This window comes from Phascolarctos cinereus, unplaced genomic scaffold (genome assembly GCF_003287225.1).
Source record: "Phascolarctos cinereus isolate Bilbo 61053 unplaced genomic scaffold, phaCin_HiC Scaffold_726;HRSCAF=1367, whole genome shotgun sequence".
NCBI lineage: Eukaryota > Metazoa > Chordata > Mammalia > Diprotodontia > Phascolarctidae > Phascolarctos > Phascolarctos cinereus.
Genome location: NW_027556098.1, coordinates 406,434,523 through 406,454,365, shown reverse-complemented (window position 1 = coordinate 406,454,365; position 19,843 = coordinate 406,434,523). Strand labels below are relative to the sequence as shown.

At 43.2% G+C, this 19,843-nt stretch overlaps 1 protein-coding gene across 1 annotated transcript in view; it reads right to left on the bottom strand.

Annotated features, from left to right (window-relative positions):
• LOC110202045 (uncharacterized) overlaps window positions 1-19,843 on the bottom strand; it is a 92,453-nt gene that overhangs the window by 26,336 nt on the left and 46,274 nt on the right. Inside the window, exons 7-9 of the mRNA XM_078146338.1 lie at window positions 13,623-14,013; window positions 13,058-13,538; window positions 6,092-6,096 (exon numbers count right to left, since the gene is read on the bottom strand). Of these exons, the coding sequence (XP_078002464.1) occupies window positions 6,092-6,096; window positions 13,058-13,538; window positions 13,623-14,013 (877 nt within the window). The remainder of the gene's footprint in view (window positions 1-6,091; window positions 6,097-13,057; window positions 13,539-13,622; window positions 14,014-19,843) is intronic.

Here is a 19,843-nt window from a genome sequence, read left to right as displayed (position 1 = left end):
GAACTGGGAAGTTAGGATGGTTGAGGAAGTATCGAGATGTATGTCAAATCCCCTAGTACGAGGGCAGGGGTTGGGGAGGAGAGACCATGAGGCAGGCATCAAACTCACTGAAGAAGGAAGGAGAGGGTCCAGGAGGTCTGTAGACAACAGCCACCGGAATCTTGATTGGGTCACAAACATGGATTGATTAAATCTCAGTGATGACAGGTTACTGAGTGACTGTGGGAGTGAGAGAGTCTGGAAATGGCATTGGGGAGCAAATTGGAAATAATAATAGTAATATAAGGCAACTACATGGTGCAGTGCCAGGCCTTGAATCAGGAAGACCTGAGTTCAAATCTGGCCTTAGAGACTTACTAGTTGTGTGACCCTGGGCAAGTCACTTCACTCTGCCTGCCTCAGTTTCCTCATCTGTCAAATGAGCTGCAGAAGGAAATGGCAAACCACTCCAGTAGCTTTGCCAAGAAAACCCCAAATGGGTCACAAAGAGCTGCACGTAACTAAAACAACTGAACAATAGTAATATAACACCTAGCATTTATATAGCACCTACTATGTATAGGCACTGTTCTAAGCACTTTACAAATCTTATTTCACTTTATCCTCACAACAAGCCTGCAAGGTAGGAGCTAATAATAATACTTCCTATTTTATAGTTGAGGAAACTGAGGCAGAAAAAGGTAAAGTGACATGCCCAAGGTCACACAGCTAGTAAGTGTCTGAGACTCGATTTGAACTCAGGTCTTCCTGACTCCAAATAGAGGCCTAATGCTCTACCTATTGCACCATCTAGCTGCCCCATATTACACATTATTACTATTATGCAAACAATGTGATTAAAACATCCATAACCTTTCACCAAGTAATTCAGCTTCCTGAAATATACCCCAAAGAGGTCAATGAATTTTTTTTAAAGGCTCCACATACACCAAAATATTTATGGTGGTACTTTTTATGGTAGCAAAGTATTGGAAACAAAGGAGATATCCATTGGCTGGGGAGATGGCTAAATGAGCTGTGGTCCAGTGTTAGTGATCTGTAAGAAAAAGTGTCTATGATGAATACAGAGAAGTGTAGGAAGACACACATGAACTGATACACCATGAATGAAGAAGAACTAGGAAAACAAAATATTAACCATGACTACTCCATTGTAAACACAAAGAACAACAGAACAGCTGAGACTGAATGCTCCTGAGTGGTGAGTCTCTAACCAGGGCTGCCATCTTGTAAGGTGACCTGGCCATGCTCTTTTCACTCTCAGCTCAGCTTACTCTCTCTCTCTCTCTCTCTCTCTCTCTCTCTCTCTCTCTCTCCCCCCCCCCGTCTTTCTCTGTCTCTGTTTCTGTGGCTCTATCTCTCTGTTTTTCTCTCTCTCCATTTCTCTCTCTCCTTTCTCTCTCCCCTCTGTCTCTGTCTGTCTTGTCTCTCTCTCTTCCATCTCTCTGTCTTCTCTCTGTCTCTGTTTCTCTCTCTCTCCCTCTTATCTTTCTCCCTCTCCCTCTCTGTCTTCTCTCTGTTTCTGTATCTCTCTCTCTCTCTCTCTCTCTCTCTCTCTCTCTCTCTCTCTCTCTCTCTCTCTCTCCATCTCTCTGTCTTCTCTCTGTCTCTGTTTCTCTCTCTCTCCCTCTTATCTTTCTCCCTCTCCCTCTCTGTCTTCTCTCTGTTTCTGTATCTCTCTCTCTCTCTCTCTCTCTCTCTCTCTCTCTCTCTCTCTCTCTCTCCACCCCTTTCTCTCCCTCCCTTTCTCTCCCTCCTTCTCTCTCTCCCTTCTGTCTTCTCTGTCTCCCTCCTTCCCTTCCTCCCTCTCTTCCCCCCAGTGAGGAGGTAGAACTGTTTTGAGTTGCCTTCCCAGAGCCCTCTGGGAGAAGTGACCTATTTCCCTCCAGGCCATTGGTGGTGGCTGTGAGCACAAGGCTACACCTGTCTCTTCTGCGTTTGCTCCCCTGTTTAGGAGACTGAAAAGCAACCTTGAGATGGAAGTGCCAGGCCTTCAAACTTGGCCAGGTCTGGAGAGATTGCTGATGTCTGGGGGAGCAAACACAACCAGAGGTTCAGGGGAAAGGGGTGTGCCCAGGCTTGGAGCTGCCTGGAGTGGGCTCAGCAGAGATGCTATGCCTGGCAGGGACCCGTCCCGCTGAGCAGCAGAAGGACTCCTCCATCACCAAGCCAATGCCCTGGGAGAAAGCCACAAAGGGAGAAAAGGACTTCCAGGGCTGGCATCAGAAGCACCTCTTACACAAGCCCACTTTACTGTTGCTGATCTGTAGATCTCTTCCTATTCAAACTAACACCTGGCACTGGGCCTCTAGTAAAATGCTAGACCAGAGGATACCTCCCTTAGTTTCCCTTATATTTTCTATGTGTGATAACCTCCATCAGACCTAAGATGGGGGAGCTTCCTTCCCGTTATTTGCTGTAGGCAGGTAACCACCCCACAAGAGAATACAGCCCTGTGTGCCCAGACGGTTTTACAGTACAGACTGAATGGGAGCTCTGAGATTAAACAGCAGATCCCCTCTGGGGACTCCAACCTGGTGACTGTGAATGGCCTGTTAGGGGAATGTCCAAAGGAGACAGAAATATGCAAACCAATGTATTCAACCAAGGTCAAGACAGGAGTCTGTATAGATCCTACAAATGGAAAGTGAGCCAGGCTCCAAACAGAGCAGGCTGGGTTACCTTTGGGGAAAAGACAACCTTTTAACGAAGCCAGGCTCTTCCCCGAAATAGACCCGGGAGCCTCTGTGCTTAGGAAGGACTCATCCCGCTCTGCTTGCTTAAAAAACTAACAAATTTTAAAACGATTCTATCAGAGTGGGAAGATACTTGTACAGATGTCACAAATATCACTGATTAGGAAGTCAGGGGAGAAGTGAGTATCCCACCCAGGAGAAACAGCAAGGGAGGGTGGACGGTAGTGTCAAGGGTTCAAGAAACATGAAGGAAGGTCTCTGGATTTGAGCAGCTAAGTGGCACAGTGGATAGAGCCCTGGGCCTGGAGTCAGGAAGACCTGAGTTCAAATCTGGCTTCAGGTACTTCCTAGCTATGTGACTCTGGGCAAGTCACTTAACTCTGTTGGCCTAAGTTTCCTCCACTGAAAAATGTAGATAATAATAATAATTATAATAATAATGTCTATCTCCCAGGGTTGTTGTGAGAATCACATGAGCTAATAATTATAAAGCACTTAGCACAAGGCCTGGTTCATAGTAGGTACTTAATACATATTTCCTTCTTTCCTTCATTGGTGACCTTAGAGAGACAAGTGGGCCCAATTCTAGGGTGGGTGGTAATAAAGTGAGTGGTGATGTGGGATAGTGGGAATGACATGGAATCTTATGTCAGAGGATCATGATTTAGGGAAGGCTTTCCCCACCCATCTGTAAATTAATGGATTGGGATTTGATTTCTAAGGTCCCTTCCAGTCCTAAAGTTTATGATAAAACATGGGGGAATGTTGGTCTAAGATTCCTGGACAGAGTTGGCTCACAACACACATACAAACATCATAAAACCTTTATTCAGGGGACTTGGCACTTTGGGGTGTTAAATATTTCCTCCCTGCTGCCCTGAGCTGAAGCTGATACCTGGAGAAAAAGGATCACTTGTCCAGTGAGGGCCAAGCTGTAGACCAGGAAGTGGGATGTCCATCTCAGAAAGTGCCGAGGCGCCCCAAGGGTCTCAGGCCATAAACTCCAGACGCCACAGAAAAATCTACAATCTAGGAGGTTTCCCTTCCCTCCCCTCGCCCGGCCTCAATAGTGACTGTTTCTATTCAGTTACTTTGCTCACTCTGGAAAACACAAAGAAATGGACCAAAGGCTCCAAAGTCAGAGGAGCTGGATTCAGGTTCTGGCCTGAATGCCTGACAGCTGAGTAGCTGTGAGCCAAATGCTCGAACCCATGGAAGCTCAGTTCTCTCACCTGTCTAATGGAGGTAATATTCATGTCACCTCTCTCAGGCGGTTGTTGTAAAAAGAGAGTGGTTGGCAACTCTTGAAGCTCATGAGAGAAAACCCCCCACAATCCAAAGCAACACAGCCAACTCCACTCTCTCCTCATCCCTGACAGGCGCCCCCCCTCCCCCAACTGCATGAACAGAAATGGAAAGCTTGGCTGGTGTGACTGTCACAGAAGAGAAACAGTTAAGAGGGCAGCAGCAGCAGACAAGATCGGGGATGCAGAACCGAGTCAAAGAATTGGAAGGAAACTGAGGCCATGAAGTCTAACCCCGGCCCTTACCAAGAAGCCCCTTTAAGCCCAAAGTGGTCACCTACCGTCTGCTTGAAGACCTTCGGTGTTGAAAGTCCCCTATCTCCCAAGGCCACCCATTCCAATCTGGGATGGCTCTAATTGTGATACATTTTCCTTTACAAAGCCAGGTTGCTATCTCCCTCTATGTACCTTCTACCATGGCTCCTAGATGGGGCCCTCTGGAGCCAAGGAGAACAAGCCCTCCCCCATGGCACAGACCCTCCAAATATTTAAAAACTGGCATCATTTCTTCCTTAAGTTGTCTCTTCTCCAGGTTAAATCAACACCTGCAGTTCCTCCAACCAACCATCTCATGGAAGAACCAACCGTCTTGGCCGCCATCTTTTGGACACACCCCAGTTGGTCTCTTTCTTCAATGAGAGGCCCAGGACTGAGTGACTGCACTGCATATATGGTCTGATCAGGGCAAAGTAAGGCAGTGATATCACCTCCCTTACTCTGGACACTGGGCCTCTCAATGCACCCTAGGACAGCACGGGCCTTCTTGGCTTCATGTAGTGGACTATTTCTGGGCTGCAAACGTTCACGTCTTTGTCAAAGGATCTGACGTCTCCTCATCCTTCTCTTGTCCTCTATTTATGAATTTAATTTTTGGTATTCAAATGAAGAATTTTATTTAAATTTCAATTTGGCCAGCACCTGGGTGCTGTCACTAACACATTAGCCAGGCAACTAGGTGGCTCGGCGCATAGAGCACTGGGCCTATGGTCAGGAAGACCCAAGTTCGAATCTGGCTTCAGACCGTCACTAACTATGTGACTCTGGGCAAGTCACTTAACCTCTGTCTGCCTCAGTTTCCTCATTTGTAAAATGGGGATGATAATACTAGTACCCACCTTCCAGGATTGTTGTGAGAATCCAATGAGACAATAATTATAAAGTGCTTAGCAAAGTTCCTGGCACATAGAAAGCATTCTGTAAATGTTAGCTATTATTACAATTATTGTTGAATCATTTCAGTCCTGTCCGACTCTTCATGACCCCGTTTGGGACATTCTTGGCAGAGATACCAGAATGGTTTGCCATTTCCTTCTCCAGATCATTTTACATGTGGGGAAACTGAGGCAAACAGGGTCAAGTGACTTGCCCAGGGTCACATAGCTAATATATCTGAAGCTGGATTTGAACTCACGGAGATAGGTTGTACTGACTCTATCCACTGTACCACCTAGCTGCCTTATTATTGTAATTACTATCTCCTTAATAACCAGGTCTGGAATTTTGCTAAGAATCAAAGTGAAGCTCCTGGTTCTACAGTTTGTAAATTCTGCCTTTTCCCTTTTTATTAAAATTGGGACATTTCAGCTCCGTTCTTCACCTCCACCTCTTAGAATCCTTAGTATCCTTCCAGACTTGAGTAAAGCGCCCTCTTTGACGTGTGCTCCCAGTTGCTGGCGTATCCCACACTCCTGGTACATACCTCTCTTGGAACCTATTTTTCCCCAGTAGAATGGAAGCTTCTTGAGGGACCAGCTATTTCACTTCTGCCTGTGTATCACCAGGCCTGGCACAGAGTAAGGGCTGGATAAATTGTTGACTGATTTTCCAGTTCTGTGGCATCTCTTAGACTCCCCAAGCTCCTTCACAGATCCTATAGCACCTTAGTAATCACTGATTGCTTTCATTTTTTCCTCTTTAATTTTATTGAAAAAAATGTTTTCCTGATGCTTTCTGTTTTTATATCACAGTCATGTCCAGTGGACTCTAGAATGAATCCTCCTTTCTGAGAAAGAACTGCAATTAAGCAAAACCATCCAGTACAAAAGACTTGCCTGACAGCGTACACAATACTCTGTCCTGGTAGCCCCCCACCCCACCTCTCTGCTGTGACAGAGGAGGAGGAGGTACATCTCTCTTCTCCATCATCTCTTTTCTGTGACTCACAGTCCAGCCTCCTTTTAGTGGCCTCTGAATTGATGCACTTGTCACCATTGTATACATTGTTCTCCCAATTCTGCTTACTTCAATCTGCATCAGTTCATAGAAATCTTCCCATGATGTTCCAAGTTCCTCATGCTCATTTCTGCATCAGTTCACAGAAATCTTCCTGTGATGTTCCAAGCTCCTTGTGCTAATTTCTTCCTGTGATTACATTCATGTGCCATGATTTTCTCAGCTATTCCTTTATTAATGGGCATCTACTGTGTTTCCAATTCTTGTTGACCACAAAGAGTGCTATTACAAACATTGTGGTATCTATTCAGCATCTGTGTCTGCCTTTGGCTTCTTTAGGGTATAAGCTGGTAGTGAGATGGCAGGGTCAAAGGTGAGGCCAGTTTAATCACTTTCTTGCCTCATCCCAAAGTGACATCCAACTGGACTAGTTCACACTCCACCAACAATGTAAGTGTGCCTATTTCCCTCAGCCCACCAGCACTAACCATTTCCATCTTTCTTCATCTTTGTTAATTCGGCGATCACATCCCCCACTTCTCTTGGTATTCCAGGTGGGATGTAGCTCGTCGGGACCTGGTGTCTGGAGCTTACTGAGGGCAGCCAGAGGCTTCCTAGACACCTCATTTGTTTGGGGTTTCCACTGTCTGCTAACCATTTTTGTTCTTTCCTCTCTAGTCCAAAGACCATCTTCTTGGCATAGAAGATAGAAGCAAAAGTCAAGCAATTCAGCTTTCTCACCGTCTTCCATTATCATCAGTTCATGTACTCCGTTTATTAGCCTTAACCTCTTCTTTGATTCTTCTCTGGAGCCTACCACTTACCACATCTAGTTCTTAGGACTCATCACCAGATGCCCCTCATTTTGGGCTTTGAAATTCCTAACTTTCCTTATAGAACCATGTTACTCTTGTTTTTGCTTTTAAGTTACTTGCCCTTAATTTTATCTACATATTTTTTTAAAAATCTTATTTTACTAACATCCTTTTTTACATTATTTTAATTTTTGAATCTTCTTCCCCTGGTTCCCTACCCATCAAGTGACACTTTCTATGATTTAAAAAGGAGGGGATAGGGCAGCTAGGTGACTCAGTGGATAGAGCACTGGCCCTGAAGTCAGGAGGACCTGAGTTCAAATCTGGCCTCAGACCAAACACTTGACACTTACTAGCTATGTGATCCTGGGCAAGTCACTTAACCCCAATTGCCTTAAAAAAAAAAAAGGGAAGGGAAAAGCAGCACTTTAACTACATCTGACAATATCTGAAATATTTTACAGCCATAGTTGTCCAGCTTTGCAAAGATGGAAGGGATGTACATTAAAAAGACAAAAAACAAAAAATACTTCTCCAGGGCCAAGTTTAGTCATTATAATAGTGTAGCCCCCACTCTGGGGAATCCCCCTAACTTTCAGTTAAACTCCTGGGCTGGTCTCTATAGGGTGGTTGCCATCTCATATCCTGCGCTGTGGGGTAGTTACTCCCACTATTGTAGTTATGAGCCCCCACCAGTGTGTTTCCTATTAACAATCAGCCAGCCAACTTAATTAGCAAAGGCATTTACTACAATACTATAGTAAGAACAAACTGGAGAAAGAAAAGGCAAACCTCTCTAGTATTTTTGCCAAGAAAATCCCATGGGTCATGAAGACTTAGACATGAGTGAATGACTGAACAACAAATCGTAAGAATAATTGGTATTAAATGTTCCCCCTGAACAAAAATTGGAGTGAACTCTCCCATAAGTACATACAGGCCTCTGTGGGAAAAGTGATCCCCAACTTAAAGTGAATTGGTAATGAAGCATACATGAGAGATACACTGTATAGGGCATAGGGGGACTCACAACTCATGCTTTTGCATGGCCTGGAAGTCCTTTCTTTTTCTGTAGTCCTCACACAGCTTCTGTTTGGCTCAGTATTTCTACTGGGCAAGCTGCCTAGCTGAGTTCTGCTCTTTTTTTGAGCTTGCAGTGGGCATTCTTCCTTATAAAGGGTCACGCTTTGTGAAACCGTCTCTCCCCTTGGGTGACTGACTGCCTCTCTGTATCGCTGTCCTCAGGAGTGTCTACTGCTCCTTACTGGATATCTTGCCTCCTACTGGTCTAGTACCTTGGATGGAGAGGCTGATGGGTGACAGGAGTCAATCAATAAACATTTAGTAAGTACCTACTATATGCCAGGGACTATACTGAGCACTGGGGATACAAAGAAAGGCAAAAACCTGTCCGTACTTGCTGTCGAGGAGTCACAGCCCAACGAGGAAGAGAAAAGGAGAGAAAAGTCCCGCACCCCTTCACAAGGTATTCCCAAGCATGGAATCTTGAAGTCCTGAACTGGTTGCTGTTTTTATATAGGCTTAAAGAATGTGACTGATTCTCTGCTTTCTCCTTTTTTTCTGCTGTACACTTCATAATGGAGTGCTCATTTGCTTCAGCCTCCAGCTGGTGGGAATCAGGTCCAGAACAGTAATTCCTCATGTCGTCACTTCCTCCACCATTGGAAGGCTGAAACTCTCATTAGGGAAAGTTACAAGTTTACCAGCCAAATTTCTATAGAAGCCTCCTATGGGGGCTTTTCTCTAAGCGAAAGAAGAAAGTATCCTATAAAGTAGCCTTACTTGGGGGGCAGCTAGGTGGCACAGTGGATACAGTGCCAGGCTTGGAGTCAGGAACACTCATCTTCCTGAGTTCAAATCTGGCCTCAGACACTCACTAGCTGCGTGTTTACCAGGGGCTACAGTTTACCAGGCACTGTGCTAAGTGCTAAGGATCCAAAGAAAGTCAAGAGATGGTCCCTGCCCTCAAGGAGCTTACAGTCTTATAAGGGAAGACAATGCACAAAAGCTGAAAAGGGGGAGAGAGAAGACGCAGTTCTTCTGTTTCTGATCCTGGGGTGCAGCTGCTTGCCTCTTCTGCCATGCTAACAGTATTAATCATGCTGTTGTATGATGACATTAAAAGGGGCATTCTTAGAGGCAACTGTGGTACGGTAGGGAGGCAAGTGAATTTGGAATCAGAAGGAATGAGGTTGAATCTTCACTCTGTTTAGGCAGTCAGGTGGCCCAATGGATAGGAGCACTGGACTGGGGAGTCAGGAAGACTTGGGTTCAAATTCTGCTGCAAACATTTAGTAGCTATGTAAATGACCCTGGACAAGTCAATTAACTTCTATTTTCCTCAAATTCCCCATCTGTAAAATGAGGATAATAATAGCACCTACCTTCTAGGGTTATTGTGAGGATTTAATGAGCTAAGTTATATAAAGTGCTCTGCAAACCTTAAAGCATCATATAAATACAATTATTACTAATTTTATTACCTGTACCCTGTGTGAGGCCTGAGAAAATTTTTTCACCTCTCTGGGCCTCAATTTTCTTTTCTTTTCTTTCTTTTTTTTTTTTTGTTAGGCAGTTGTGATTAAGTGACTTGCCCAGGGTCACACAGCTAGTAATGGGCCTCACTTTTCTAGACAGTAAGATGAAAGGCTTGGACCAGAAGACATCTAAGATATCATCATTCAGCTCTAAATCTTATGAACCTAGCCCTGCTGATTACGAACAATTGTTTTTGTTGTTCAGTCATGACCCCATTCGGGGTTTTCTTGGCCAAGATACTGGACTTGTTTGCCATTTCCTTATCCAGTTTATTTTATAGATGAGGAATTGAGGTAAACAGGGTTAAATGACTTGCCCAGGGTCACACAGCTAGTAAGTGTCTGTCGAGTAAGGGGCAGGATCTGAACTTTTGTCTTCCTGACTCCAGGCCTGGTGCTGTCTCCACTGTGCCAACAACCAGTTTTAAATCCATTTGGAGATAAGGAAATCATTTTGGCACAGCCATCGCAGAAACCTGTCTTACGTCTCTCAAAATGTCCAGGAATCTGAGTTCAAATCTGGCCTCAGATCAAACACTTGACACTTACTAGCTGTGTGACCCTGGGCAAGTCATTTAACCCCTAATGTCCACAAACCAGGATGGAGATCACCCCAAAGAATTTGGAAACTTCTCTCCAGATGATTTATGGCTAAAAACCAAACAGACAGATGACAAACTAACCTACACATGAATGGCAGATGAGAAGGTTTTGAGATTTGGGGAAAGGGAAGTTAATTATAAAGAATGACAGCCTCAAATGCTAACTATCCCTGATTTGAATCCCAGTTACTTTAGACTACAAGGATTATATTAAGGCAAGACTCTATGTGGTGCAGTGGAGAGCATGCTGGACCTAGAGTCAAGAAGACCTGAGTTCAAATCTGGCCTCAGACACTTACTGGCTGCGTGGCCCTGGGCAGGTCACGTAACCTCTGTCTGCCTCAGTTTCCTCATCTGTAAAATGGGGATAATAATAGCACCTTCCCCCCAGTGTTGTTGTGAGGATAAAGTGAGATAATATTGGTAAAGTGCTTTGCAAACCTTAAAGTGCTATATGAACGTTACTGCTACTGCTACAGAGTTGCTTGCATTCTGTCTCTCCAATGAGGCTGTGGGCTCCTTGACAGCAGACTGTCTGTTGCTTTCCTTTGCATCCCCAGCGCTTAGCACAGTACCTGGCACGCAGCAGGTTCTTAATAAATGCCAGCTGATCATTTAACATAAAGGGAAACCAAAGACACATCTGTGGTATTAGATCATGGTAGTTAATAATGTAAGAGAAAGGATTATTTCTCTCTTGTATTTAATAACTAATTACTGAATTACCACCAAGGTTTTCCCCCTTTTCTACTTCCTCATCTGGAGATCAACCAGCGTGGGAAATCTTACTCAAAGACTTACCCAGCCAGGAATGCTAAAATCTGATTAAAGACAGTAAAGAAATTCTAAGTTTAGGAGAATAAGTGGATTCCTGCTCCTTGTGTTTACTCAGACAGGTCTGGGAAAGTACGGATTCTTCCCTTTGTTAGAGGATGATATGGAAATGGATAAGTCTCTTTGACCAAGATTTGGGGGCTCAGTGTCACATACCTCAACACTCTCATTGGAATAAGCCCACCTCTCATTATAATATTAATTTTCTCATTAACCAATCAGAGTTGATTGTCAACCTCAGGAACACCCACTCTTCCAAGGGCATGTAAAGTGTAAGCCCACCACCATGATTGTCTTTGGCATTTGAGAATGTCACTGACCCAGTTTACTGACAATATGCAAGCATTATTAATAAAATGACTAAAATCAGGGGCAGCTAGGTGGTGCGGTGGATAGAGCTCCGACCTTGGAGTCAGGAGGACCTGAGTTCAAATTCAGCCTCACACACTTACTAGCTGTGTGACCCTAGGCAAGTCACTTAACCCTGAATGCCTCACCAAAAAGCAATAAATAAATAAAATGACTAAAATTCCAGAAACTATGTCTCTCAAACTTTTTAAATGTCACAGAAGTAAATCTTTACTGACTTTAGGATGAGACAGTGATGTTGCAAATGTTAGACTCAAAACAAACTATTATGAAAAAGAAGGGAAATTTTTCTAGTCACATGACAAAAATTCTTTGTGTTTAATAGGCCTCATAGTATATGCCATTTATCACGATCAATTGTTGTTGTTAAGTTGTTTTCAATTGCATTCAACTTTTTGAGATCATGATTGGGATATTTTTGGCAAAGATACTAGAGTAGTTTACCATTTCCTCCTCCAGCTCATTTTACAGATGAGGAAACTGAGGCCAACAGGGTTAAGTGACTTGCCCAGGGTCACACAGCTAGTAACTGTTAACTGTCTGAGGCTGGATTTGAACTCAGATCCTCCTGACACCAGGGCTGGTGCTCTATCCACTGCACCACCTAGCTGCCCCTATCTTGATCAGCACCTAACAGTTTAAGTTGAGAGGTCTAGTCAATTCTGCTTTTTCAATTTTAATTTACTTATGAGTTTAAGACTTAAACATTCCCCTTCTACACGAGGTTGTATCATATGTGGGGTATTCTTACTCCCATAAGTCTCAGGGACTTCTTGTCAAGGCTAAGACTTGTGAAAGAGGGTTATGAATAACTATGCAAAAATATTACAGTAACCTATGAACTGAATGTTGAATTCTAGGGAAGTGGCAGACATTTCTTTGCCAATCTCCTTCTCCCTCCCTGACTGATCTCTTTCCAGTTATGGGGGTAAAGGTGGAGGAAATCAAGAACGGAAAAAGGAAGGAATAGTTTGAAAATTGGAGACAGATAAATGCTGCCTGGGGTTCTGATACCACAGCACAAAGTGAATTTAAAGAACTTTGAGCTTTTATCTTTTTCCATTGTCCTTTTAAGCCCAGCAAACACAGTTTGCAATTAGACCAATGTAGAGAGCTAAAAGTCTAGTAACAAAAGAAAGACTTGATAATTTGCCTATTCTTTGAATTTGATGGTGTTACTGAGCTGTTTCGATAAAGAGATTTCTAGGGGCAGCTAAGTGGTGCAATGGATAGAGCACTGGCCCTGAATTCAGGAGGACCTGAGTTCAAATCCAGCTTCATACACATAACACTTACTAGCTGTGTGACCCTGGGCAAATTACTTAACCCCACTGCCTAGCCAAAAAAAAAAAAGGGGGGGGGAGACAGAGATTTCTATCCTTATTTTTTTTTTTTGGAAAGTTCAGAATGCTGTGGCTAATATTCTAGATTTCAGACCAGTAATCTCCCTGTTGTACCTAACTTGACTGTCAGCACCAAAAAGAAACAATTCATATATTTCGGGAAACAAAGCAGGGAGGGAGCAAGGCTTTGGTCATCCAGACTCCTAATTTTCACATCTTGACACTTGAGTATTAAAGTGATCAGTCTAAAGGAAGCTTTCCTCACATTCACTCCATGATCAGATTGGCCAAAGGGAGAGCTAGTTTCCCGTGTGAAGTTTCTGGTGTTTCACAAGCCCTGCACGCCTACTGAAGGCACTGACACATTCAGAGCATTTATAGGGCTTCTCTCCAGTATGAATCCTCTGATGTTCAGTAAGGTATGTCCTTCTACTGAAGGATTTTCCACATTCAATACATGTATAGTTCTTCATTCCAGTGTGAATTCTCTGATGTCCAATAAGGTATTCACTTCGACTGAAGGTTTTCCCACATTCAATACATAAATAGGGTTTCTCTCCAGTATGCACTCTGTGATGTTGAATTAGGAATGAGCTACGGCTGAAGGATTTCCCACATTCATTGCATTCGTAGGATTTCTCTCCAGTATGCATTCGCTTGTGTTGAGCAAGGTTTCCTTTGTCAACAAAAGGTTTCCCACATTCATTACAGTTGTAAGGTTTCTCTCCGGTATGAGTTTTCAGATGGCAATACAGGGACATGTTGCGGTGGAAGGCTTTCACACATTCACTGCACTCATAAGGTTTCACTCCAGTATGGACTTTTTGATGACGAGAAAGGCATGAGTTACTGCTGAAGAATTTCCCACATTCACTGCATTCGTAATTCCTCTCTCCAGTATGACTTTTCTGATGATCAGTAAGGGATATCCTCTGAATGAAGGATTTTCCACATTCAGTGCATTTGAAAGGTTTCTCTCCAGTATGAAGTCTCTGATGTTCAGTGAGGGATCTTTTTCTGTTGAAGGATTTCCCACATTCAGTGCATTCGTAAGGCTTCTCTCCAGTATGAAGTCTCTGATGTTCAATAAGGGATCTTCTTTTACTAAAAGCTTTCCTACACTCACTACATTCATAGGGTTTCTCTCCTGTATGCATTTGCTTATGTTGGGCAAGATTTGATTTATAAATGAAAGCCTTCTCACATTCATTACATTTGTATGGTTTTTTCCCAGTGTGAGCTTCCTGATGCAGAGTAAGGCATGAGTTACGACTGAAGTATTTCCCACATTCTGTGCATTGGAAATTCTTGTGCTGGCTTCTTTGACTTAGTGCTGTTGGGTCTTTACTTCCTCTAGTCCCTGTTCCTTTCATCTTGGGGTTCAAAGGACCATCTTTCATCAATCTTTCCATTAGGAGCCTTTGAAATGATTTTTCTTCAAATAATTCCTGCTTTGGAGTTGATATTTTGTATTTAGGCCTAGTTTCCCAGTCTGAAAGAAATAAAAAATATACATATACATACATATATACATACATACATACATACATACATACATATATATATATATATATATATATATAATATATATATATATATATATATATATATATATATATATATATATATATTCTCCAATCTTTGTCCAGGGGACAAGGACCAGGGCACCATAACAACAATAAGGGAATAATAAAATTAAAAATGATGCCCAGACGGAAATTGGTCTTTTCATGGTTCTCAAATGCAACTCTGTAATCAGTAGAAAGGCATGAATGGGTTGTATTTCATGTCAGCAGAGGGAATACCAATACTGATGTAATCAGGGATCCTTGAAGTGGGATAATTGCATAAAGGCTGCCACAGACAAGACAAGCTACAGGAGTTCAGAGAGGGCTGAATTCATTCTGCTGTGGAAGTTATATAAAGCTTTGGAATGGAGGGACATTTGTGCTGAGCCCTGAAGGATGGGTAGCATCAAACAGAACAGAAGGGGAAAGCATTTCAGTTTCAGGGATCAGTCTGTAGTTGGTTTTCAATCTATCCACTCTGAGATGATTTCTATCTAGAATAACAGTAGCTAACATTTATATAGAGCTTTAATTGAAAATTAAATTAAATTAAAATTACAAAGTGCTTTACAACTATTACCTCATTTGATTACAACAGTCCTGGGAGTAGGTGCTATTATCATTATCCTCATTTTAAAGATAAGGAAACTGAGGCAGACTTGTCTATGATTGCATGGCTAGTCAGTGTCTGAGGCAGGATTTGAACTCTGGTCTTCCCGACTCTAGGTCCAATGCTCTAGTCATTGGACCCATCAGACCACCTAGCTTAGATTTCCATCTAAATGAAAATACCCCGAAAAGAATTCAGAATCCGCAACTGAAGGTCAAGCTGAAGACAGATGTAGATTTGGGAGTCACCTGCACATAAGAGATATTTGAAGGGTCATTAAAATACTGCCAAGGGAGGCAATTTGAAGGAAAAGGAGCATCAGGTCCAGGACTAGACCTTGGAGAATACCTGCATCTGCTTCGGGGGCAGAAGAAGGAATAGCAATGTGGTGGTGGGGGTCAGGGTGAGATGGGGGTAGAGTATTCAGAATTTCAGCAGAGCAATAATTCTACCAATTCTAGTTTCTAGGGAAGTGAGTCAAAGAAGAGAGCTCTTAGCACAAGATGTTTTACTCCTCTAGGAAAGAAGATATAGAATTTGGGGGACTGACAATCTACTTGCCATCACAGGGAAGATCTGTGATTTAACTGTCATCTCTGAGAGAACTAAGGGGAAATTCTTTCCTGAAGAGACTTGGACAATTAATTGTGTGAGAGAGACAATGAGTCTAGGAGACCATGAGGGTTAAGTGTCATTTTTGCCAAAGACTGCAGAGGAAAAAAAAAGACAGAATCGAGAAAGGGGTCCTGCATTGGGGGTTAGAAGATTGTTGGTAACTAAGTCTTCTTTCAGTACAGTGATAGGGGAGCAAGCCAGGATGCAGAGAGGAAAGGAGTGACTAGATGGAGGCCATAGATTTATAACTCTAGTTCAAGAAAGTATTCCATTATATGATAAGCTCTCATAAAGAACCACCGAGAGTGTGTTTTCATTTTACACTTGAGGAATGTAGATTCCCAATATTGGGCTACCCTAGAATTTTTTTTTTGAGGAAAACTTATGGATTTTAAAAGAACAGTTTGGTGTCGAGTTATAAAATACTATCCCTCTGACTTTTGCAATCCTCAAGTCCCAGGAGTCTGGCCAAAAGGACTTAAGGATTGCAAATGCCAGAAGGTATGTTATAGGGGAGAAAAGTATTAGACTTAGGACCAGGAGAGATCTGGGTTCCAATCCTACATAGTAGGTTCTGTGGTCATGGGCAAGTACTTCATTGGTCTCAATTTCCCCAGATGTAAAATGAGGATAATACTTATACTACCAACCTTAGAGAGATTTTAAGAGGAAAGTGTGTTAAATTTTAAATTGCTATATAAACATGAGATGTAATTTTTAAAAATTTTGAGAGATGTAGGGACAAGTGGTTAGGAAGCACAGTCAGGGAGTATAGACTACTCTTTCTAGAATCATAGACTCATGGCTGTAAGGTACCACTTGCAACCCCTTTTCACTTTTCAGCACTGTTCTTTGGCGTTTTGTGGCTTGAGGGCATATGCAGTGCAAGGTGCACATGTTTTGTGTTCAGAACCAAGGCTGCAGTGAAGTTGTGTGATGCTACATGGACAAGTGCTGCCAGAAACATGATCTTTAATTAATTTTTGGTTGTTGCATGTTCAGAAACCTTTTACTGCTGCCAAATTGGGGTCACGACCCACAGTCTAAGAAGTGCCGATTCTAGTTCAACCTGGGCCTGGATAGGTATCTCTTCTGTAACACATCCCATAGGGTCCATCCAGTTTCTGCTCAAAGCCCTTCCTCTACTTCCCAAGGTAGGCCATTCCACCTTTGGACAGCTCTAATAGTTAGGAAGCCAAACTCCAGGTCTCCATTCGGGCATCACATTAAGGAGATGGTAAACAGGCTAACCTGGCAGCCTCACTGACTGGCTGGTCTTCCAGAGATGATCTTTTTTTTTTCTTTGTGAGGCAGTTGGGGTTAAGTGACTTGCCCAGGGTCACACAGCTAGTAAGTGTCAAGTGTCTGAGGTCGGATTTGAACTCAGGTCCTCCTGACTCCACGGCCGAAGCTCTATTCCACTGCACCACTTAGCTGCCCCTGAGACTCTTAAATACTAGACTGTTTTCACTCCCCTAGACAAGTATGTCTTGGGATTCTCCTCTTGTCAGTGTTCTGTAGATCAGATATCCAAGGTTCTTTCCTTTGTTCCAAATGGAACATGACATCAGGTTTGGAAACTACAAGACCTGCTCATGGGAGAAGAAATTCCAGTTATCATTAAGCTTGCCTCTCTAATGACTTTTCATTCCTGGCAACTATTAAAATAAATGATGCTCTTCTCCCACTACTGTTCTGCAAATGTTTCACTGATGTCTTCTTGCCCTGCCACTGAACCTCCTTCTCCCCTGCAATCCCCCCTCTCCTTCTAGCACTGGAACTATAATCAAATTAATACTCCCACTGCTTCTGGAAAGGGGATATCAATCCACTGACCCATCGATCCACTCAATATCTTTGTAATTCTTTGACCAAAAACCTCATTCTCTAGTTACTGCTCCCCTATACATGTTGTCATCTCCCCATAGAATATAAATTCCTTGGGGCCTAAGACTGCCTCTCTTTTGTATGCGCATCCCCAACAGTTAGCACAGTGCCTGAAACAGAGGAAGTATTCAAATGCTTTTTTGTTCATTCTTGGAGAATTTTTTTCCTTCCTCTTGGCATTGATAGCATTGATCTCTAAATCTGTGATCCACATGTCCTTCTGTTGCTTGGCATAGAAACAACCTCACCTCTAGGAGGTGAAGGGTCATCTCCACAAGGGGAACTAGTTGTATCAGTGAAAAAGGAGGCAGAGGGAAGGGTCACATCTCAGGAGAACTACTTCCAACTCAAAAGCACAAGAAATACAGTCATTAAAATGGCAACCAGCGTTAGAGCCACCAGGAAACACCTGCCATGATGTAAGGCTGTGAAATCCTCCTGAAGGGCTGTAGGAGGTCATCAGCATAGAGGGCATGATTGTCACATCTGCAGATGGCACGCAGTTCAGAGGGACAGCTCATACCCGGGAGTGGAGTCAGGGTCCAAAAAGATCCTGATGGCAACAACAGTGACCTGGAGCAAAGTCTTACATCTGGCTTCAAAAACACACCTTCACAAATGAAAGATGGGGAAGGCATGGCTAGGCAGAAGTTGGTCTGAAAAATATCTGGAGGCTTTAGTGCCCATGGCAGCTGGGTGGCGCCACAGTGCATAGAGCACTGGGTGTGGAGTCAGGAAGACCTAAGTTCAAATCCAGCCTCAGACACTTATTAGCTGTGTGACCCTGGGCAAGTCACTCAACCCTGTTTGCCTCAGTTTCCTCAGCTGTAAAATGAGCCGGAGAAGGAAATGGAAAAACACTCCAGTATCTCTGCCAAGAAAATCCCCAATGGGGTCATGAAGAGTCGGACAAGACTGAACAAGAAGGTCAATATGAGTCAGCTATGAGATATGGCAGCCGAGAAAGCTAAAACAAGCTAAGGATAAGCTACTGTATCTCAGCGGCAATAGGGAGCCCCTCCATGTTCTTGAGCAAGAGAGTCCCATGCTCTGTGCTTTTGGAAGGTGGAGGAGATTATAAAGATGCTAAGATGCTAAGACTTGAAGTAAGACCAATTAGGAGACCATTATAATATTAAAGAAATGAGCGTGACACAGTGGAAAAGGTACCGGGACTGGAATCACAGGACCAGGGTTCAAATACCAGCCCTGCGACCCCTGTAAATGATGGTGTTCAATTAAATTACCTACAAGTTCCTTCCATTTGTAAAATATATGATGCTAAGGAAATGTGATGAGGGTGGAAACTAGAGAGCAAGGGATATACATGAGAGGTATTGTGGAGGCATAGTCAGCCAGGTTTGGCAAAAGACTGGACACAGGCATAGGACGAGGGAAGAGGAGAAGATGAAGGACTGGTAATACCTACAGCATCCACCACTAAGGGCTGTGATGAGGATCCCAGAGGACGGTGCATGTATAACACCTGAACTTTCTCTCAGAGCCTTTGGATGCTGTGGCTGTACCCGAAAGAGCCGGGAAATAGAATCCGGGGGGGCTGACAGACCACTGCCATCACCAAGAGTATCTGTGACAGATCAATTACTTCATCTCCAAGGACTCTCTGAGATGACCCTGTGAGAGAAAATTAGCCCCGGGGGACTATGAGTGTTAACTGCCATCTTGCAGAGTAGGAAGAGACAGGACCGAATTTAGCTTTTCTTTAGTGAAGAAGAGAAAGCCTGAGAAACCAAACCCACCATCCTCAAGGAACTGAATTGTTAGACTGAGTTTCCTTTGTTGAGGAATCAGCTGATGGACATGGGTGCCTCTGGCTGTGATTTCATATTGTTGAAACATCTATGTGCATATCTCTTCACCTTTGCATTATCTTTACTGTTAATACATCATATCACCAATAATACCGATGTTTGTTAAAGCCTATGAGACTGGGCTTTCAATACTGAAAAAGGAGAGAAAGTTTATAAGAAAAAAAGACTCATCAGTTTTTACAAACCATGGTAGGGAGATAATCAACTAATGAAGGAAATGTTGTACTTTGAATAATTGACAAGGCTGTATCACAGGTGATTGCCTTAGGACTCGACGTGAGTTAGTTAAATGAGGTGAAGGAGTGGCACGAGGCTGGGTACTTGTTGCTAAAAGGTGCTGTTCTTACCTTCTAACACTCACACTCTTCTCTGTAGTATTCCTATAGTAAGCTTGCAACCCTTCTACATGTTGGGACTCATCCTGTTACCTCTGAGTTGAACGTTTAAAAGCCTAATACAGATGTAAAATACCTTTAAAACCCCGAAGTGCTATATAAATGTTAGTTATTACTGATGTCCCTATGGGAGAAACCAGGCAGCAGGTGCTGGGTAAAGGGAGGCTAGGGATGCCAACCATCTATTGGTGGTCAAGTCATACTGATTGGGTTGGCCTAGGTATTTAGTCATTTGCAGTTGCG